Below are 22953 nucleotides of genomic sequence, written 5' to 3'. Positions count from 1 at the left end.
CTGCACAGTCCAGAGGGATCCCTGAGCTGCCATTGACTTTGCCAGCTGAATGGTGCTCAACTTGAACAACACTCTGATCCTAAGACTGTAACCACTGAGGGCCTGTTTTCCCTGGCCCTTCTAAGAGCATACTGAAAGCCTGCCTTTTCTAGCCTGGCAGAAGGTTCTTGCTTGCTTGTCATGCTGGCCCAGCTCTGAGTCTTAGCAGTGTGGCCAGTATCTCCTCTCCTGAGTTCTTTCTCTTCTGGTCACAGAGGAAGAAAAGAGCAGTTGAGTGGCTCATTATTCAGCAATTAAGTCCACAACACTTGCTGTTGTTAGGATCGGGATCCACATTTAGTTGGAAAGCTTTCAGACACACCAAGGAGTGCATCCTGTCCAAAAGTAGGTGTGTTCTGCTGCTGGGTTGTAGAAAGCATTGGATATCTGCCTTGCTGACAGAAACCTGGGCTCCTGAAAACGTGAAGCCAGAGAGAATATGAGGTTTGTGTGGCTGAGATTAAATGAGTCAGCTACAGTTTGGCAATGCAACACAGGCAATTCTTACTTCCTGTGAGAAGAGAGAGCTCTGTATATAAGATTTTTGGGTCTGTCAGAAGTTCTGTCCTGCTCTGAAGGACAGGGACATTTCCACTGTAATGCAAAAGCTTTATTTTTTTTTTTTCCCAGGATATAGCTAAAGATGCACATATAAAACTATAAAGACTTGAGAACAGCATTCACAAGAATAAGAAGTTTGAGAAGTTTTTTTTTTGATGAAGGTCATACTAAGATTGTTTCAATTATCCACCCTGCACAAAAGGCAAAGGACTTTTATTCAGAAAAATAATACAGTCTGGAAAGATAAAACTGGAAATTAATTCAGCCAAATATTGTTCTACGACAACAACCGGTATGAACATAAGGTGGTTTTTGGTCTTAAGTCCAGCAATCACTCCCCTTGCAAATGCTGTGGTAGAGACTGTTTATATGAAATGATGAGCAGGCAAACGTTCACTTCTTCAAAGAAGGCTGACACAAGCTGGTGTTTTCCACTAATTTCTTTCTCAGGCAAGGAAAAGTTCTCTATTCACTTAACAGTCTAATGTGATATTAGGAACCAGGACTTGGCTTTAAGCCATCTTCCATTCTTCATTATAGTGCACTCCCTGGAATGATGCAGGAAAGAGCTCAAGAATTCAGAAGTAGAGCAGCCTTGGTGTCAGGGCCTGGATTGCAGCTTTTCTATGGGTAGAATGGGCCTTGTGAGCACACAGCAAATGGATGGGCCAGGTTTCAGTTATAGCTTGTCTTGGATGCTGGTAGATGATTGTTTGGGCTCAAACACTTTGCTTGGGTATAAAAGCTGGGGCCAAGACATGTGGCCATGTAGAAAAAAGGGTCAATATATTGCATATAGACGAAGGCAGTTGTCCCTCTGACAGACTACTTCCGGAACAAACAAATGTCACATGGATCAAGTCCATTCCTGTCTGGCTGTAGGCCAAACCAATTTCAAGTCCCAGACTGCTCCAAGCTTACAGGTACTTTATACACGACCACAAGCTAAGCCAGCAGCTGCTTAGAGGGTGACCACAGAGCAGGATGTGTCAGGGGAATAGCTGTACACAGCCCACAGAACTTAACCTGCTCCAGGTCTCAGATGCCCGTTTTGGAGTGGATCCAGTTTCGATAGTAAGTCACTCGTGTGTATACTCCTGGTTTATTTGGCTTGCCACATTCATCTCCCCAGCTCACTATTCCCACAAGATACCAGATTCCTCTGGAATTTGCATGCACCAGTGGCCCACCAGAGTCACCCTAAGGAGAAAAATGTCAACAGACAGAAAAAAAGTAAACAGTCATGAAACTGCAATGCTCAAATTCTTCTGTTACAATTGGTGGGTATTTTTCTGTAGACCTCAGTTATAATTCAAGTTTCACACAGTTTACTGACAAGACTGAGGATCACAGCCTGTGTCTAATTCATACCCTCCCATCTGCATTCTCTCACTTCTGCATTGTATATAAACTTCATGCAAACTGAAGTGCAGACTCCAGCATACGAGCCTTCATTTGTATCTACCAACATATTGAAACTCATAAACTTAAGATTGCCCAAAGTACATTTTATTTCCAGAAAACATCACCTTCCACCCCACCTGTTTCCATTTTACTTCTACCAATGAAGAGACTTACCTGGCAAGCATCCACCTGCCCCTCCAAGTATCCAGCACACAGCATTCCAGCTGTTATCGCTCCACCGTACACTTGTCTCCTATTACAAATCTCAGTACTTATAATTCTCACTTCTGCTTGTCGCAGCTGGTTAACACTATAGCCTAGAAGGAGAAATGGCATTAGAATTTGTAGACAGGTAAAAACCTCAATGATTAGGAATAGCAAATTTTTCCTGCCACTTTTCTGCCATCACAGGCAATTATGGAAGCTACCCAGAAAATGTCTCAGTATTAAGAAAGTTAATCCCCACCCCAACTCCCAAAGTCCTTCACTTGTTCCCAAACATAACTCCTATCCATCTTTCATCATCACCAGATGCTCTTTAGCATAATGGACAAATGGATTTTTTCACATATTTCAGTGCTGCATTCAACTGTAGGCTACATGGTGTGTCCTTGCTATCACTGAAAAGACCCATTTGATTAACTGCAGCTTTGCTTTAGGCAATCACTACACATCCCAAGGGTCTCCCATGAAACACAACCTAAACAGGTCAGTGGCTCTCACAAGCAGATTTATAGTCCCATCCTCTCTAACCTCAACGACACAGACCAATTTGAAAGAAGCTCACTCAAATCACCGGATGAAGCCTTGCTTATGACCAAAGAGAGAAAAACTGATGAAAATTGTCATGGTGCATCTGCAAAACATCTGAATAGCAGAAGAACTCATGTCAGAGCTAAACCCAGAGGGACTGGAGAACCAAATGTATTCAACCAGTGCTGTATATACAAAAACTAAGAAAAGCTGCTCTTAAACCCTGTAAGACTAACCTTCAGGGTTTCCCCCCCATTTCTGATCCACTGACCAAATCAGAAAAAAAAGCAGCCAATTAAGTCCAAAGGTATCTCACTAGGACATGCACCTATTAAATACCAAGTCTGAGGAACTCAAAATAAACAAAAAACCCCATAAAACTAACATCAGTCTTCTCAGGCACATGGGTGACAGGGCACAGGGAGGCAAGAGACACTCACCATCATTCTCCAAAGCTCCCCAGCCAGTGACAAAACAGGAACTGTTGTCTGGGAAAACGTGAGATGCTTCAGGAAGGCAGACACTGTGCACATCACTTGTGAATTCAATAGGAGTGGCAAGTTCCACAACAGCCACATCATAGTCATGATCAACGACAAGGTCACCATATCTCTCATGAACAATAATTCTCCGGACAAATTTTTTCTGTTTTGGAGGTCTCAGCAGAATTCCAAAGCTGGCAGTCCACCTCCGAGGATCTCTTACTCTGAAATATGTTTGAGGTTATGCCAGAGCCACACAAAACAACATACCTAAGGGAGCTTAGGTCTCCATTTAGGCATTCAAAAGCGATGTGACCAGGTTTGCCAAAGGGGAAGAGTAAAACTTCATTATCTTTCAGCAGATACAGATATGAGAGGGTCACAAGAGGTCAGAGCACCCAAGAGTCCTAAGGCCTGTAGGATGAGAGGTGCTGATGCCTTACCCTCTAAAGCAGTGGGCTGCAGTCACCAGCCAGGTGTTACTGATGATTGATGCCCCACAGCGATGGGTCCCATCGAGCTGAATGCTCGCCTGCCATGGCCATTCTCCCTCCCGTGCATGCTGCCCGCCAGTTATCCTTTCCACTCCTGTGAAGGATGATGTCTGTCTTCGTATTCCACAGCCTGTCAGAGAAAAGGTAGCTCTGCTTTAGCTGATTGAAGGCCCTCATGGCTGCAGGCACAGGTGTAACAGGGCAGGAGTCTCCATCAAGAGAGAGCCCAAAGCAGGGAAACCAAGTGCCATGGTCACAAGTGTCTCAGGATACATGCAGGGTAAACAAAGAAGTTTGGTAGAGGAGTCAGTACTTTTTCATTAAGCCAGTTTTCAGACACACAAGCCCATATGAATTCCCATGGGACCTGAAAACTGTGTATCTGAGATACTGAAAGAAAAGGGATTTTGTCAGGTCACCTCCAGATTAGCCTTGGCCGCTGTGCCAACAATCAGGTATTATCAGCTGAAAAATGTTAGACTCCAACCAGTTAATTCTCAGAGGCCATTTGAAGATGGAAAGCTAACATGCAAAGTCTTCAAGAGCATGCAGTGGACTGATGGAGTGCCCTGGGAGGGTACTTATCCTGTCTCCCAGTTTCCTGAGGAGCTCTAAGACCTCAAGGGAGAGCACAACAGGAGGACTGAGAACTTGTCACTCTCCGGGGCTGTGCCACTGTCTTGCTCTGAGTGTGAACAGCTCTTCTCCCTCTCCCACCCTCCGGTCTTTCCTTAAAGTTTAGGTCAAATCTGACAGACGTCTACTGCCAAATCTTTCTTCAGGGAGGAGGAGGGTGGAGGGAAAATGTTTATTGAAGGACTCCAGCAAGAATCATGGCCCACAGCAAAACCGTAGTCCTTCTGCAAGCTTGCTAACAGCAGCTCACTACATGCCCCTACTTCCAACAACCAACATTAAAGCAAGTGCTTCCCACCACCAAGCCAGAATGTTTGATTCTACAAATGTATAGAGCCAGTAAATACTGCAAGGAAATGAGCTGAAGTCTCCCCAGGCTCATGCACTGTCTGCTGTTCTAGTATCTGCAACAAATTCTATTTTCAAGTTGTATCATGAAAGTTAAGGATTTTCTAAGTACAGAACCTCCAGCACTGTGTCCTTGGATCTTTACTATAATGAATTTGTACTTACAGTTGTTTAAAAGGTTATCTCCCTTTTCCTTGTTCAACTCTGGAATGAAAAGCAAAGACCACAGTAAGTTTATCTCATATGCTATTGTGATCCAGTCCAGACTCTCTCCCTGTACTCAGGATACAACAATTAAATAGCTTGTATTGCTGCCTGGAGTGACAGTACAAAAACTAGTAATTTGCTCTGTTAGAGAAGTTTAGCTAAGCCTTTGTTCCTCACTGAAAGACTACAGGATGCACATTTCTTGCCTCAGCTCAGAGCTAACAAAAGCAGCAGATGACTGCAAGTGGGTACAAGTTACATCTACATGTACAATGTGTACAGCCACCAGCAAATGCCTACAGGCCTTTGTTCAGGTTTAGTGTGGCAAGGTGGTCAGATGAGTCTTCACAAGTCCTCAGTGCTGGGATTGTCTGAAGGTAAACTGCAACATTTCTAATTTCTTTCCTACAAAAACCCCTCTGTCAGAGTCAGGTAACAATCCACAACAGATCCATGAGAGAGGATTACTGCCCCTTATCCTGGGGATCTTGTTATGGATACTTGCTACAGAAATCTGTCAAATGACAAAGGAAATGTCAGAGGACAGAGAAGGGAACAACCTCAGCCCTGTATTTTTAATAGCTTGAGGACTCTGTATTTCAGTGCCTGGTTATAAAGGTTCTTATTCAATTTACTGCATGTCTTAAACTTTTTTGTGAACCCATGGTCACAAAGCTGGACCTTTTTTGATGAATTGAGGGGGACTATCTCATTCAACACAACCAAGTCACACAGGAAAAGCCTCTGATGCACGGAGAAGAGCTCACACCCATAAATCAGTGCCAATATGTTTTAGTTCTTTCCATGTTCTGTCTTCCAACTTCCCATGCTGTCAGCCTAACAAACAATTTTGAGAAGACAAAAAAAGAAAACAAGAATATACAAGAATATTTGCATATTAAGGTGAAACTCATTATGCTGAGAACAGCCAAGTGTGAGGAACAAATGCCAAACTGAAAACACAAACCTAAGGCACTTGCCTGTGAGTGTAATGGTAGACTGGTCAATATTCAGGTTCGTCGAGATTGCTTTCAGCCTTCTCAGTAACACACGGTTGACTTGACCCCAGGTCGCTGCTTCACTGTCAGCAGAGGGAAATTTAAATACCAGAACAACAGATGCAAGCACTCCAAGAGGATCTGGGCTACAAACCAACAAAAACAAATGGTGTCGTTCTCCTTGCCTACTAATGCTCCTGGTTCTGCTTTGTACTGCCTGCCTTCTTTATATGAGATCTGGTCTGCACAGATGTCCAGAACACATAGTATCTCTGTGCTCAAGTAAAGGAAGATGATGACATGTCAGCAGGGAGCAAAAGCTTCTTGCTACGACAGTGATCAGAGGGAATTTTCTGGGAACAGTTAGGAAAATGGTAATCAATCTGCAGAATTATAAAGCCAAATTTCTCTTCCTTGCTGACCTCTAAGGGTAAATGAGTCCTCAGTGTTGTGAGCACTAGAGGACAGCAACAACCAGACAAGGCTTAGTCACCCTGCTGGTGTAACCCAAGCAACCAGGAATGCTCCATATTGTCAACAGGTAGGAAGAAAAGGTATTTAGCACATCCCTGCTTATTCCTAGCCTTCACAGTACTTACTTTAAACTGACCACGTGGGACCTGAGGTATCTTTTACTTAGAAAGGACCCCCTGAATACTTCAGATATCTGTTAAAAGAAAACAGTGTGTTAAAATACACCGGCAATAAGTACATGTTTGTTTTTACAATATAACAGTCTCATGAGCCTCAGAAACACATGAAAATGCCTTCAGATCTCCACTTCTACACCAAAGCTACCACCAAATTTCCATCAGGGAATGGAGATCCAAAATAAACAGCTGAGTTGGCTGATTTCGTATCCATTCTGCTCTGTGCTTGCCAGTTCCACCACAGGGCTTGTGGAGCAGACAGCACCTGTGCTTACCATCTGCATGTGCATAGTCAGCTATGCATCTTTAACCCACAACAGCAAGGTGTGTGAGGTAAGGCCAGCCATGTAGGGATGAGGTACAATCACCTCTGACTCTATTTTCAATTACACATTTGCAGAGCTCTTCAGCATAGGGCAGGTGTAAGGAGAGAAGCTTTTAGTTTACCATGGTTTCAATATCTTCACTTAGGTTCCTGAACTCATCTGTAGTTTGCCTTTCATACTGAGGATTATAGTCCACATTGGTGATTAGGAAAGATGCATCGTAATATCTGTCTTGATCTACAGAGGAGAAAAAGAAGGAAAGGTAGCTGATCACCTTTAGTACAATTCAAAGATGCACAGTATCTCACAGAACCTGGCACAAGCAAGGGTCCCTGGCCCTGGCAGTGATCCTGTCAACTATGAAATTACAGCTTTAGCAGCACTTTGGTAAAAGGGTGTTCTGGACCATCCTGTTGCTCCAGGGACCATCTAAGGGCTCATTTCTTCTTTGAGCACCATCCCAAGGAGCTCCAAATTACACCCACTACAACATTGCCCTGGGGTCCATCTTCTTGTTGGCCTGAGATGAACACAGCACAAGACAAAGGAGCCCTTCTGACTCAGACACATCCACTCCTTCCTAGCTGCACTCTGTCACATTCCACCCCCTCTGAGAGGCATGTGGGGCAGAGCTGTTTGCATCTGTTCTGTGGTTGAGTTAATTTTAAAATCTGTTTCTTGGGTGTATGGCAGAGAGGAGCCCTGCAACACAGAGCTGGCAAAAAGCAAAGCTGAGCTGTAGCTCTGCCACTGCTCCTTCTGGTGTCCTAGTGCAAGCCATGGCCTCATTGACTCTTGGTGAGCTGAGATAGCCACATGATTAATTCCACTCCAGCAGGAAAGCATTTAAAAAAACTCACACTGCTATCTCAGAGGCTGGGAATGGAATGACTCAACTTCATTCATGAGGCAAGTGACTGGGAATGAAATTAATTGTCCCCAAGTCGTGAGCCAAGATGGTTGAACTTTGTGACCTTAAATATCTTTTCCAACTTTAATGATTCTATGATCTGCTACTGAAACTGGGCTCTTGGCAACCAGAACTGAGTTCTGAGCTCTGAAAATATTAAAGCTCTTCCCTCTCTCTTTCTGGAATATTCTCAGCTAGAAGGGCCAGGTTGAGCAAAAACCCTATTCAAGACTAAGCTTACTATGCAACCTGAGTACTGGACACACCTCTGGCGTACACAGAACACATTTATCCTTTTGTCAGCCAGTGGAGACACCGGATACCAGTGGAAACACCACGGCAAGAAACAAAAGGAGGATTAAAACTGAAATCCCTGCTTCAAGTAAAGCACATTTTAAGTATTCTTACAGGTCTTCAGATCAATCTAGCTCTCAAATAACATTTTGAAAATTCTCATGTGAGTTTTATACCAGGGGTAAATTGCATGCCTAAATCATCTGGCAGGACCACAGTAGCAAGTGAAACACAGCAGATTCCTGAAAGATTGTCATAACAAAATAGCAGGGCGCTTACCGTGGCACAAAAGAAATGTAATCAAGCCAATGATGAGGGCTAAGCCTACTATCACTGACACAACAATGACTGCGATCTTCCATGGCTCCAAGCGCCTTACTCCTCTGTCCATCTGGATCACTGCCTGTATTGAAGAAAACAATATGGAGAAATTCAACTCCAGTACAAAGACAATAGTTCATCCAGAGTCTAACCATATCTGGCACAGCTTAGCTCAGCTGAAAAGCCCCACAGAATGAGGTAAGTTGGGAAGGACCTCTGGACTCGAGGGTCTGACTGTTTAAACTAAGCCCCATTAAAGTAGGTTGCTCCAGACCTTGTCCAGTCAAGTTTTTAGTATCTCCAAAGAGAAAGATAACTCAGTCTCCCAAGATCTCTGGTCCAGCCACTGCCCATCTTCATGGCAAAAGTTCTTCCTTTATATTCAGTCAGAATTTCCTGTGTTCTAACTTGCCTCTGTTGCCTCAGATACACACTGAGAAAAAGTTGTGCAGGATTTGCTAGTAGAGACAATTTCACTTCAAGAAATATTACACAGATTTCAGGTGCAGCCAACTGCCTACACAGGTACTTAAACTGAACATAAATGTAATAATTCATGACTGATGAAATAACCTCTGTCCCAAGGATACTCTAGGCAACCAAAGATGCCACATAATACATAGCTTTGGTTATATTTAGTTGGTATGAGTAGTAACATTTGTTGAGTCCCTACAGGGTTTGGGGCTTACTGCTCCAAAACCACACATATATTGAAAGTGACCACATCCTGTGTCCTGCCAGACAGTCTATAGAGAAAGAGGTACTTGTGTGTAAATGTGACATGGCAACAAGATCCAGTAGTAACTCTCTGAAAGTCACAAGGAGACCTTGCCTCACACATGGACAGAGGCACAGAAGACTTTTTCCTCCACTTGTATCCTCCAGTGCAGCATTAAGCAACAGAACATTAGGAAAAAATGCATTTTTGTGTATGCCCTCAGTAGCTTTATTGTAGGATGATGCAAAACCTTATGCACATTTATTAAAGATCCCCAGTAATTCCATAGCACACCATGTGGTAATTGTCATGCCACATACTGAGTCCCTGCAACATGGTCTGCATTAGTACATGGTATCAGAAAAACACCTGAGATAATCTCACAGATCTCCAGGAGAGACAAATGGCAGCAGCCAGCCCTCAAGAGGAGGAGTGGCTGGCTACTCTCCATGCTGCTTTACACCCCCTGATCCATGCTGGTATTGCTGTGAACCAGACATACATTCCCCTTTCCAGGCCTATGGCACAGACATCTCTGAGCAAAATCTGAGAAGCTGCAGGCAGGAAGAGGAAGAAAGGCAGGCAGAGAGAATAAGTATTTGCAGGTTTTCTGACCACAAGCTGGAAAAGAAAAAAGAAGAAATCACAGTGAAAGCAGAGCAGGTTAACAGCAGAGGCTCCACCTCAGGAAATGAGCTGAGTGGGCAGATGAGAAGTAAAGGTGAGGGTCTGGTGCACAAATCCAAGACAGCAAAAGGCAGTGAAGTGGTGACAATGGGATGGTGTTATACCCTCTGCTCTGATGGGAAGAAAACCAAGTAAAGCCACAAGCAAGAAATGGCAAGAAAAACAAACAGGGAAAAAAAAAAAATCAAACATCCACCTGCTCCCCCCCCAAAAAAAAAAACACCAAAAAACCAAAACTGAACCAGATAGCACTACAGTGGAAGGATATGAGAGATCTGCAGGCAGCAAGGGTATATTCAGCAAGATACAGGGAAGCTGGAAGAAACTTAAAGTTTAATCTCCTCATATAAAATCTTGGTTTTGGCTAGTGAGAGTGCTAGCCAAACGGGCAAATTTTTTACCTATTCAAAGAGGTGGCATACTGGAAAGAAAATGTTAAAATCGAGGAGCTTCAGCCAGCATCACAACTGCAGGTAGTCACAAGCAGCAGCTTAGCATTACCAAAATATATAGGACAGGTGACTAAGATCAAGTCTTCTGCTTCAGAGTCACATGCTATGGAGAAAGCCAGTACCTCTCCTTCTGTGGTTCCTGCTTTACTGGGGCAAGTTCTGCTCTTGCAATGCACAGCCCAAGTTTTCCCCACCAGACTGGCTCAGTTTCCTGATATCGAGGCTATAGGGCAGTTGATAGGAGGCTGAAAACCCAGGCTGGCCAAGATTACTCCTTTGCAAACTACAAGTTGCAATAAGCACATAAATAACACCCACCAGAACTCAACTGGCTTCACTGGGGCCTTGACTTCTCGCCACCTAGACCTGCACTGTATACACTGTCCATCAGCTCCAAGAATTTAGCAGAAAAAGACATTCAGATAAAAACCTAAAACCAGTGGAACTGTTCTGCCTCAGTTTCTTCAATACGCTGCAGCCTTCCATGAAACACTCCCATACCCATCTCACACATTTCCCAGTCCCACAGAATTGCAACATACCTCATGGGCAGTCAATTATTACTCTTGAGGGCAAGCCTCTTGGCTAATCAGAACAGCCCACTATGGCAACACGCCTCTGTCCCTCCTCAGTAGCCACATCTCATGCTTGAGAGAGGCAGCTTTTGCATTTTGCTTTGCTCTCCTCACTGAAGAGCTTTTGCTTCCAGCCTGAGCCCCTCTCATCCACCTCAATCAGACCTGTTCCCTGTCCTGCAACTGTCCCCACTCCTTGGGGCAATTGGAGCACCAACCCTCCACTGCTCTTGGCACATAGAACACACAGCACAGCCCTGGCAGTGTATGGCTGACTCTGCAGATACTGAGGCAACTGTGCTCTTGGATCATAACTGCTGCATTTTCTGAACCGTCTCCAGACAGGTTTCCTCAAAACATGGCCTTATGCCAAAGCTACAAAGCTTAAGATTAAAGGAACTGAGCATCTCCTTGCCTGTGAGACTCATGCTCTCACAGGCAGCACTGTCCTTCCAGCCATCTGTCTCTATTTCTGTCTCCTTTTTGTGCAAATACCAGCTACAGCCACAAACACTGGCAGCACAGACCTCTTTCTCCTCCAATATTTCAGAACTGCTTGTTCTCCATAAGTCACACAGACTTGCAAAGGGAAACAGAAACCTTAGGAAGTGCTGTAGTGCTCAGGGAAATGGAAACATGGGAGATAAGGACTAAATCCCTATGACACTTCTGATACTGATTTCACTTTTTTTTTTTTTTTTTAAGAAAAAGATTTAAAGCATTAATATCATAGAATCATAGAATGGTTTGTGTTGGAATGGACTCTTAGAAATCACCTAGTTCCAACACCCTTGCCAAGGGCAGGAACACTTTGCACTTGACACGGTTGCTCAGAGCCCCACCAGGTGTGGCCATGAATACTTCCAGCCAGGCATGGGGCATCCACAACTTTTCTGGGAAACCTGTTCAAATGCCTCACCACCTTCACAGTGAAGAATTTCTTCACAGTATCTCCCATGAATCTCCTCTTCTCCAGGCTGAACAGCCACAATTCTCTCAAGTCTGTCTTCACAGGAGAGCTGTTCCAGCCCTCTGATGATCTTCACAACCCTTCTCTGGCCTTGCTCCAGAAGGTCTGTGTCCTTCCTATGTTCAGCTTATCCAGAGCTGGATGAGTACTCCAGTACTCTGCAAGAGCAGAGTAGAATCACCTCCCTCAAACTGCTGGCCACAGTTCTTTTGATGCAGCCCAACTCACAGCTGGCTTTCTGGGCTGTGAGTGCACACTGCTGGGTCATGTTGAGCTTTTCATCCACCAACACCCACGAGGTGTCAACCAACATCCACATACAGGTAATTAATTTGTATACAGGATATACAAACTGAAGTGAAAATATCTCTTCAAAACCAAAACTGTTTCCTCCCTTTAGCAGGATAGTTTTGACTTTCATCTTGCTGAGTAACAGAATAGGAAAAAAAAACAAAAAAACTTTTGCAATGGAAGCACCAAGACTCATCAACTCACACAGTGTACAGTTACCAGTAACTTTCAACTGTAATGTCTGTGTGTGGGACCCAGCTCAGCAGCCCCCATGTTTTGCTGTTTGGTTTTTTGTCTGTTTTATCTCACAACTAGGCATGCCTAGCTTTGCTGAGGCAGTGGCTAGGATGGTTACTGAGAGCCAGTTCAGGTTATAGCCACTCAATGCTTTCATTATGCAGACACTTTACACCTCCAACCAGCTCTTCACTCCCCTAACCTTCTTTGCTATAGTGCCATGGAGGGCAGGACTACCAGAATAACCACCTTGACAGAGATTCCTGTGCTTGGGACATCCTGCTCCGTAGTTATATAATTTAGTGGCAGGTGGATCCCCCTGTTTAGGAATTAGACATGGTCTTCTCCGCACTCTAGTAACCAAGCAAATTCTGCTCCACCCAACAACACTCAATGGCCAGAGAAACACTGATCCTCTGCAGTGCTGATGAAAGCCTTCCCCCATGGATACATCCTTCCTTTCTTTCTGTAGCAAAGAGACATTATTTAATGGACAGGTGTTCTCCTCAGAAGACCCCAAATACCACAGCTGTCTCTGTGATGCCTTCTAGAGTTTGGTGTTTCACACAGCCTCACATTTCTTGTTTCCTTATATCACAGGATTTGATTTTTTTACTGCCCAAACTCCAGTAAGCTGCAAATTAACTCTTAGCAGGGCTGACGGGGAATTCAGCATGAGGTAACTCAAATTCCACAGGAGCAAACCCTAACAAGAGATCAGACCCAGACACCTCTGGGAGATCTCAAAGGCCAAGTCCTCTCTGCTCTTAAAACCACCTCCTCGTGGTAGCTGACAGCTTTCAGTCTGCAGTGAATTAGTGAGAAGTTTCAAACCCAAGATCCTTTAATTCAGTACAGGCCTGCTTATCTTGGCAATGCTATCAGTGAACATCAAACCTCCTCCAGCAATCCGTGTTCTCATTTAAAATATGAGTCATTCCTAAGGGGCCCAAGATAATCCGCAAAGACAGCAGCATCTCTCCAGTTCATATCACAGCTAATTCAGGTTGGGAAGAGCAAATTATTAAATCTCCTAGTTTACACACCTTGGCTCTGAGACAAAGACTGTGATCACTAAAAAGTTATTTTGTACTGAAAAGAAAAAATCCAAAAGAATTATTTTGAAAATAGATATATTTTAATATAATTAAGTATTCAAAATGCACTAGAGTTGTGTTTAGAAACAGATATATTAAATCAAATCTCGATACAAGATATTTTAATAAGTGAAATACAGGAAGAAATAAAGCAACATTAATTGTTATTGGCATATAAAGAAAAAGAGTTATACCAAAATTTTACAGAGCTAAAATTGGTCTTCCTTGTGAAACCAATGAGAAAACACAGAGGATTTCAGGTTGGACTTCTGATCAGCCCCAAATTAATTCATTACCTTTGAATTTGGAACATTTACCCAAAAGTGAAAGACAAGCACAATACACAGGTGGTAAGCTGGTTTTCCTCTAAACCTGTACCAAACTTCCTAGAAGGTTACTATATTCATTCACAATACAAGTGATGCAAGTTCAGCTCCCACCTCTGCCTGACAGGGTTTGTTTCACTATATTGAGATTATCCATCTCTTCTGGTTGTTACTGTGTGTTATCAAAAGCTTCAGCAAAAGTACTGCCAGCAAACTAATCAGAACCCATCTGTTCAGACAAAAAAAGAAAGTGTAACTTTGTCATGTAGCCCTAGTCACAGAATTTCTGGATAAGCAGGGAACAGCCCCCCTGTTCTGCTTTATAGATCTGCCCTTGATATTTTTTGACTTCTTAAGCTAAGACCTCATAGCATCCCAAACTAGATTTGCTTTTAGATTAATCCAAACCATGTTTTCTTGTACCAACTCTTTACTGAAAATGTTTTGCCTTATTCCATAGGGAAAAAAAAAACCAATAACCTCTTCTGTGTGATCTGCTGCTTTCTATAACACATTTATTATTATATTTTTTGTTATTATACCCCTGCCAACTGATAATCCAGTATTCTCAGAAGAGGCAGTGGCAGAGTTTGGGTGGCACATCTGATGGGGAGGGTCTCTCCACATTTATAGTCATGACCAGTTTTCCCAGCTGATGGATTCAGGTACATGCCTACAATCATTCTTTCTAGAAACAGGACCTTTCACAAGACAAATGAACAGAGTAATCTGCTGACCTGGTGAGTGTGATTTAAAAACCCAGACTAGGTCCCTGGAGCTATCTACCTTGGCAGGGTGGTTGGGAATGGCAGCAAATGGGATACATCTGGCTTACTCAGGAGGCCTATAGAAAAAGCAGAGGGACACAAAGCAAGACTTGGTAATTTCACTCCCACCTTTACCACAAACAACCACACCAGCCTAGCACTTGTCCTGTGCTCTTGTGGCATACTCAGGACACGCACTTCTAAAAGAATGGGACAACAACCTCAGCTGCTTTGAGAACTGGAGCAGAAGAAGCTGGTGCCTAAGTACTGCCAGACCCTTTTTTTGGATGAGGTCAGTTACCTACCAGCCTCAATTACTCAATGTTTGATATCTCCTAAAGCATTCTGATACAATGAAAGACTTCCAAACATTGGAGGTATCTGCTGAGGGAAGTGAAGTGTGCGTTTTTCTATGCGTCATACTAAATCAGCTTGATCTCCCCACACCCTTGAACAGCCCACAAAAACAGTAGGTGCTGCATGCCACCCCTCTGCAGTCAGATAAAGCATCAGTAATGTATTTGCCACTTACTAATTGAGCTCCTCCCCTTAACCATCCAATTTTACCAAGGTCTTGCTGCTTCCCCAGAGCACACTTCAGCTGGGTAAAGACAACTGCTCCAAACACAGCTCTTGTCATTTGCTTCAAGATTCAAGGGCAGCATTCAGTCTTTGGGATGTCTTAACTCAAAGCTTCTCAACGACTATATCCATGATGCCAAAATGCTGCTCATACAGGCTTTCCTGGTTATCCAATCACCTCTGCAATCAGCACAAAAGGTTTGCTGTTCCTCACTCCCTCATCCATTTTGCACATGACTGGAAGTTTTGAGCTCTTTACTCGTTGGGGAAGAGGTAGCCTCCCATACCACTAAAACAGTCTGTGAGATGTAAGTGTAATGCCAAGGAATGAGATATCCTTTATCACTTATTTGTCTTTCTACAGCTGACTGCCACAGCCAACCTCTTGAGACTCTCATGTTCTGAAACAAGTTTTAGCAGAAGTAGGAGGACTACTCACTACATAAAGACTTACAATTTGCATGAACACTGAGAGGCCATCTCAGTGTAAAGAAAATGTTAAGTACATGGCCACTGACTGCAATCAGTTTAGGATAAATTTCTGTAACTTTAACATCATCTTCCCTTCCAGCTGTGTTGGTCATAGACAAGTATCTTGCTCTGTTAGTTTGGCAGTCACAGATGATAGCAGTAGATCTCTGCTTTTCAGCCCTCAAAAATAGCTCTGCCTGCCTCCTTTTGTCCTTTGATTTCTTGAAATCCACTCCATAAGCAAGACATCACACAAGCAGTTACAGTCTCTGAAGGTTTTGAGTCTGATTTTCGTTCCAATGCAGGGCGGGCGAAATGGTCAGGTGCCAGATCTGGTGTGTTTCCAAGCTGATTCTGCACAGATTAACACTTCACTGGCTGCATACAAAGTCCATTAAAATAATCAAAAGCACAAGAAACTACTTGCACCTGTACTCTGCTTGTCCTCTCATCCAGCAGTTGTGCCCACAACAAATTCTAACTGTGCTAGCACAAACGGTACGTCAGGGCAGCGTGAGATGACTCTCACCTGCCCTCCACACAGGCCACCTTGATTTGCCATACCGTGCTGTGGATGAGCTGGAGAATTCTCAGAAAACATGCATTTTGGGTGAGGAGAAAGGCTGAAATATCAGAAGGATTACTGATGCATGAAAGGCAGATCAAATCAGAAGCAAGCTCAGAACCAGTGCCATTCTTCCCACACCTTTGGTCAAAGCTCAAACTGCCGTATAAATCTACACACGATGTAGCCATGCTGCCCAAAACACCAAGAAGCAAGCCAGAAGTTCATGGCACTCACCTCTGTGTACGACTGAGAAGTCAGCAAGAAGCTCTTCTCTCTGGGAGATCCACCGTCCCGAGCACCACAACACACTGTGCAGCATCTCAGCATAGACTTGAGGCTTTATCTCCCGAATTAAGAAAGAAAGGAGTCATAGGCAAGTCAGAACAAACAAGTCCAGCAAGTCTCAGTGACAGAGGCTTACCCAGTAGCATGATTCCTCCCCTAAAACAATAACAATACACTTCTTTCATCACACCTTTCATCCAGGAATCCCGAAGCCTTTTCAGAGCATTAGCTACACCCTGCAACACCCCAAATCAGAAGAGCCATGAAAATTTTGCAAGGATGCAGAGTTTATTTCCTTCTTTGGTATAATTAAGAACAAATCAGAAATTGTGGGAAGGATCAATGCAGAAAATTTGCATGGTCAAGAGATAACATTCAGTCCTAGATCAGGTATGGAGCTGACAAACTGATGCAGAATCAAAAGTATGTGCCTCTTAACTCCCTTGAAATTCCTTGAAATTGGTCATTTGGCCAGAAAAGAATCTGCCTCATAACAACAGCTGAATTCAATTTTTTCATTCTTCTTTAACTCCTGAGATTATAATTTTAATTGTGGTCACCTAACTACACATACATTTCTGTCCTGAAAAAATTCTGCTGTGTCATAAATATTTGTGATATAAATATTTTCAAGTTGTAAATAAGAAGTTCTACTTGTGCTAGTGACGGCAAGTTAGCTGACAAACAATCATCACAAGCTCAAACTCTAACCTAAAGTAAAATTTCTGAATCTTCAGAAATGCTTTAAGTTTTAAAGTTTTAAGAAGTTTTAAGTTTTCTCAGTACCACTAAACTTACTAGAAGAAGTATGTGACCACATAGCCTGACACACAGATTTGTTTCAGAAAGACAATAAAGAAGACAGACCTCACAACAAGATACGAGTGGCACACATTTTCTTTGCTCTACTGCAATAAACTTTCTAACCTCTAGGGACTCTTTTCCTCCACCTTAATGACCTCCATTTGACCCCTCTGCAGCTCAGGGATCACCAGCTTAGTAACACGCTGATGCAAATACACCTTACATGGCTGGAGCTCTTCCTTCCACCTGACATCAAGTCCATAGCCAAGTAACAGGAAGATGCCTGTTAGAGAATGCGAGCTTCCTTTGAGTGAAGCACGAGCTAAAGATAAGCCTCAGCTTCTTGTGATTTGGATTCAATGTCTCAGCATAATTTGTTACAAAACATGACGAATACAGTTGTTAATGACACATTTAATGTAATTGCTTCTCAATTCTTTAACTGGAAGCTGCATTGCTATCCCATATAGGAACACCTGAGTCAGTCCAGATGTGCAAGCAAAATGCAGTCAGAAGCCTAGCTAGAGGGTGACAATTTCCAGGGTAAAGTATCAAGTGCCACATGATTACCTGACCTGAGCACAGGTGATGCAAAGACATTAATTCCAGGCACCCCATGATCCTCAGACATAGAGCTCTGCCTTGTGACTTGATTGTGCCATAGGTGGAAGAATGTACAACACAGAGCCCTCATGGCAATCCTTGTATAGTCTCACCTGCAGGAAAAAAAACCCTATTGCTTCTTAAAGAAAGAGGTTAAACAGAGGATGCTTTTCTAGGGCACTGAAAAGCTCCTCCAGGCCTGATTTCATGGCAGGAATGCACTAAATTGCTAAATAATGTGATAATCCTGGCCAATAGTCCCTGCTCTCTACAAGGTATCTGAGTTTCTTCTTTCACTGGCAATAATTCCCTGCAGCAAAAAAACTCATATGAGAAAAAGGGACAGGCAATAGCCACAAGTGGTTCCATTCCATTGCCAGATACCAAACAGGTTTGGCTCCTGATTCCAGAGACAATCTTCTTACGTGCCCTTTTGTGTTATACTGCAACGCTTGGAGAAAGAAAAAAAAAAAGCCTGGAAAGGTTAGGAACTGCTGGGAAGGAGGCATGGGTTGTAGCCCACCTGGGTACCACATAAGAGAAAGAAGAAAGATCCTGGAGGCTGAATATAAAATGCCTTAGATCAAGACCCCCAGCAGAATCCAGCTGGTGAGGAGGCAAAGTTTCAATGATTGGCTATAGCAACGGAGTAAGGAAGTGAGGCTCAGGTTCACCAGAGACTGGGGAGCTTCCAGAGTGGATTAAACCCAGCAAAGGATGAACAAATTTCTGTTTGAAATGAGAGGGAAACAGGACTATACAGAAACTTCAAATGGACAAGTAGAAAGCAGACTGGTGCCCACAGGAAACAACATATCCTGTTCTAAATCCCGTGGTAGACACTGCAAACTCAAGCAAAAATGCAATAGAAGTTACACGAAAGTAACATAGTAAAAGAAAAAGTTTTTAAAAGTCTGATATGAACAGGATGCAGAGACAGAGAGCCAAAACCATGGTTTCCACATTCCACAGAATTCTCCAAGACATTGATGACAGACGCAGAATACTTACCCTAAAAAAGGACTCGGACACTGCATGTATAAAGGAAACATGGGGGCAGGAAGGCAATGGAATGTGGGAATCCCAGGAACTGTTATTCCAATTATTTTAATTACTCTTAAGTAAAATGTGAAACCTTTTATATTGATTACTTAGACAATACTGGATTTCTGGAGGTTGTAAATAACTGTTTCAATAACAGGCAGATAGGAAATCCACAAAATTGGAAGCAACTCTTGATTCAGTCCTGACCAGTTTAAACAATTAGTTTATCATCTTTCTGTCTGAACTATATCAGCATCAGATTCAGCATTTCTAAAGATACCCAATACCAGATCAACTACTGGCATGCTGAATTTAAAAGATAGTAATTATATAAAATTATAAAACCCCTTAAAAGACATACCTTAAAGTGCTTGTTTTCTGGAAACAGAGAGACTAGTTCAAGAAATAATGTTAGTCTTAGAGTAAATGCATCCTACCTGGTAAAGGAAAATAAAACAGCCTTGAGGAAGACTAAAGCCAAACATAATGGTATCTAAAAAACAACAAATCCATTTGGAACAAGTAAATAAAATAAATAAATGACAATGCTTTTTCTGAAGCCAGCTCATTATCATAGGAATTTCTGTTATATTCATATATTGTCTGGAAAAAAGAAATACTGAGATGATAATCATACAATAACTGTCCAGTTATCACAGTAGAGAGAAAAACTACAGCATGCTGCAGAAACATATTTTTGAGATACTATGTAATAAAACAATTTATTAATTGGAATTAAAAAGTATGAAGTGACACATATTAAAAAAAATATTCTTAATGATACCCCCTAGGTGTCAGGAGTTGAATTATTATTCCTTTCAGAAATAAGACTGAGGCAATTTCCTGTGAGAATATAAACTCAGAGGCAGTCAGAAAAAAAAAAAAAAGAAAAAAAAAAAAAGGAAACCCAAAAAGGAAAAAGGAATGCTGGAAACTATTTGTAATGAGAGTAGAGAAGCAAAAGGAAATAAAAGCTTATAAGAGAAACAGTAAAAGAAAGCAGAACAGCTGATCAAAGGAACAAAGCAGCTTCTATGTATGGTATGCCCAAATAGGCAAGATTGTATAACCTGACAAATGTATAGAAAGGGATGGGGGTCTAGAGAGTATCATGTGGAATAGTGAAAGTGAACAGGAAAGCACTGTTCACTGTTTCTCCTCATACAATTACTAGGGGACTTCAAACAAGAGTGGCTACTTTAAAATAGGCACAAGAAAATTCTGACATATAAAAAAAGAGGTCAGGTATGTGACTCTTTGCTTCAGTGTATGGAAAATGTCAACTATTTTGCACATTCAAATGGAATAATCAGTTTTCTGGAAGAAAATGCCACATTGAATTCTTAACGTGATGATTCAGCTTTGTGATCCAAGAATTTCCTGACTCATATCACTGGAAGTTTAAAAAACACTCTCAAGAAGTTGAACTCTCATAATCTGACTGCTGTATCTCATATTCTCTAGGTGTCCTCCACTGATTACTCCACAAGAACCTAGTTCATTTAGCTGCCAGGCATTCCTTCACAGCAATAACAAAGTACTATTAACCTTTGATAGAACAACCAACAGCTTGGAATCTATGTTTTCCCCATCGGTGTTCTGAGCAAAATGTGGTCTGATCCACCTTGACCAGGAGCCACAGGAAGGACATATTGGTGTCTTTCCTTTTAGACAGCTGAGGAACCATGGCATGCTTCTCATCAGAATCGTTCAATGGGAATGGTCCTACAGGGATCATTTAGCCTGACTGCCAGGCACTACATTCTCAGCACCTGACAGCACATTAGGCTCCAGGTACAGACAGGCTTGTGCTCTGCAGCAAAAGGCATTCCTGGCCACAGGCTGCCCTCTCTGTGTGGTCTGCACCTGGTGACACATCAGACTCCAGAAAGGGGCTGTGGCCTCCCAGTTTAGCTGGACAGAGTTTCTGATCTGAGAGAGCTTAAAGCAAAGCAGCTCATGTCTTGCACATGACCAAAATTTGCCACTTGTTTTTGAAATTAATTTCAGACATACCGTATTATTTTCTTAGATTCTCCCAAAATGTGGCAGGTGAGGTATGGTATACAACAGGCACTTACCTGAAGTCAAGGCAGAAAGTTCTTTTTTCTTTCACATGGGGACACTGAGAACACATTAATGCATCAGTGATTGATGAGCCAAGTATGTTTTTCATCTTTTCTCCTCCAAAACCTCCAAAACAGTTATCAAGACACCTGCCAAGGAAATAAAATATCCTTTATTCATAAGAATTCTAAGTTAACATTAGAATAGAAAACTCCTGAAAGAATATTTGCATCTACAGAGGCTCCTGCTTGACAAATTCCTTTTCCTGCAAGAAAAAGTCAACACAATTACAACTCTTGAGGTACACACCTCACCACACCTTTGTAGCCTCAAGTTTAGAGAGTTCAGTCCTCAGCACAGAGCATTTTAACTGTGTCAGAGTTGTGGTCTACAGCCACAGTTGGGAAAGAAAGAAAGAAAGGCTGCCTATGGGATAGGAAAATTGGAATGGAAAAGGTAAGATCTGTATAATAATGTCACCAAAAAGTTTGCAACACAGCTCTCTTGTTACTCATTACAAAGGCAAATTCAAATTCCATAGTTTATGCTTTTCTCATGGTTGCACTCAAGTATCTTAGTTGCACAGTAGCACATTACCAATATTTTAAATATTAAGCAAAAAATATATTTTAAAATCATTATTTTAAAGTGTTCAGGAAAGGTATATTCAAACTTCTGTTTGAGGAAAAAAGAAGAGTATACAACCAACACACTTTAGAAACTGGCAATAGTTTGAGTGTACTTTCACAAAAAGGAATATCCTTTATCAGACCCACACAAAAAATAACTACTAAACCTTTCCTTTCTCATTTTATTGAGAGAATAGCTTTCACTATGAAACTTTGGGAAACAAAAGAAGTTTTCAATACATAAGGACCTTCACCCACATTTTGCTTTTTCACTTAGTTGCACCACGATAGCTGGGGCTGTCATCAGGTCTTGATTGATTACCAAGGCCAGAGGACTTGCTGCCAAGTTTATTTTCATTAATAGTCTGTTTAATTCAAGTCCAAATATGCTTGGAACTTGAAGCCTTCAATCCACCTTGGGAATCTGTTCTAGCCTGAATCTTGGTCTACTTGAAATGTCCAAACAAGATAATCTTGCTGATGTCAAGTTCCTCTGAACATGAGAATGTACATAGCCCTCAAGCACCAGTAACTGTAGGAACTGAAGCTGGAAGAAATTCAACACAAAGCTAGACTTTAAAAAAAATTTTAGTGATGTCTGAGCAGGAACACCCTATGGTAGTAAGGCATATATGTCACTTTGGTTCAGTTGTTACAGAGAGAGAAGGAAATCCATGAAGGGAGAGACATGTGACTGATTCCAGAGCAGGTTCATAGCTTTATCTTAAGCCTGAAAGTTTCCTACAGGGCATGCACAGAGCTTGGAGTTTCCCCATAAAGAGCTCACCATCCTGTGTCATTCACAAATGCTCTGATACATTTAGTGTCACCTTTAGTGTCACCTAAATAATCCCACATCCTATGACTTCATTCTCTATCCTTGCATAAAGGATACAGTAAGCAAGCCATAAGCAAACAAAGGTAAGTGCTGTTTCAGCCTTTGAAAAGAACTTGATAACTTCCTCCTTTTAGAACACTGCTTTGACTTGTCCCTAACAAAACACTAACAGGATAGGTTGCTGTGCTAGAAACTGTATCAGCACAAGCTACAGAATAGCCAGGATTCTGCTCAGCAGCAAGAAGTGCCAACAGCTTGTGTAGAAACTGCGTATTACTTACAGCAGAGCTTACAGCGCAAGTCGACTTAAATTTTCAGCTGTCCTTTTTTACTGCTGTAGTATGAACTTTATTGAACTCATGTATTGCAAAGCCAGTGGATACAGACGTGATTTTTTATTTCTGTGAACATTCACTTTTTTTTCCATTTTGTTCTGCTTCCTTTGTGCTCTCAAGAGCAAACCGTACAGTTTCACCTTAGGCTCTGAGTCAAGCAGCATTTAATCAGTCTCTCATTTAG

At 42.2% G+C, this 22953-nt stretch overlaps 1 protein-coding gene across 1 annotated transcript; it reads right to left on the bottom strand.

Moving 5' to 3' along the window:
- Positions 1–504: 504 nt before the first annotated feature.
- On the bottom strand, positions 505–21113 carry TMPRSS11E (transmembrane serine protease 11E). The gene is made up of 11 exons (XM_039710474.1): positions 20982–21113; positions 16399–17969; positions 8382–8505; positions 7020–7135; positions 6522–6589; positions 5905–6068; positions 4883–4921; positions 3683–3863; positions 3198–3463; positions 2179–2321; positions 505–1800 (listed from the first exon to the last, which is right to left on the bottom strand). Exons 2-11 carry the CDS (start codon positions 16489–16491, stop codon positions 1639–1641), a joined length of 1356 nt encoding a protein of 451 aa, XP_039566408.1. The 5' UTR covers positions 16492–17969; positions 20982–21113; the 3' UTR covers positions 505–1638.
- Positions 21114–22953: the final 1840 nt, after the last annotated feature.

This window comes from Passer montanus, unplaced genomic scaffold (genome assembly GCF_014805655.1).
Source record: "Passer montanus isolate IOZ18808 unplaced genomic scaffold, ASM1480565v1 scaffold23, whole genome shotgun sequence".
Lineage (NCBI taxonomy): Eukaryota > Metazoa > Chordata > Aves > Passeriformes > Passeridae > Passer > Passer montanus.
The sequence above is the reverse complement of the archived record's forward strand: the minus strand, read 5'-3'. Positions and strand labels throughout refer to the sequence as shown.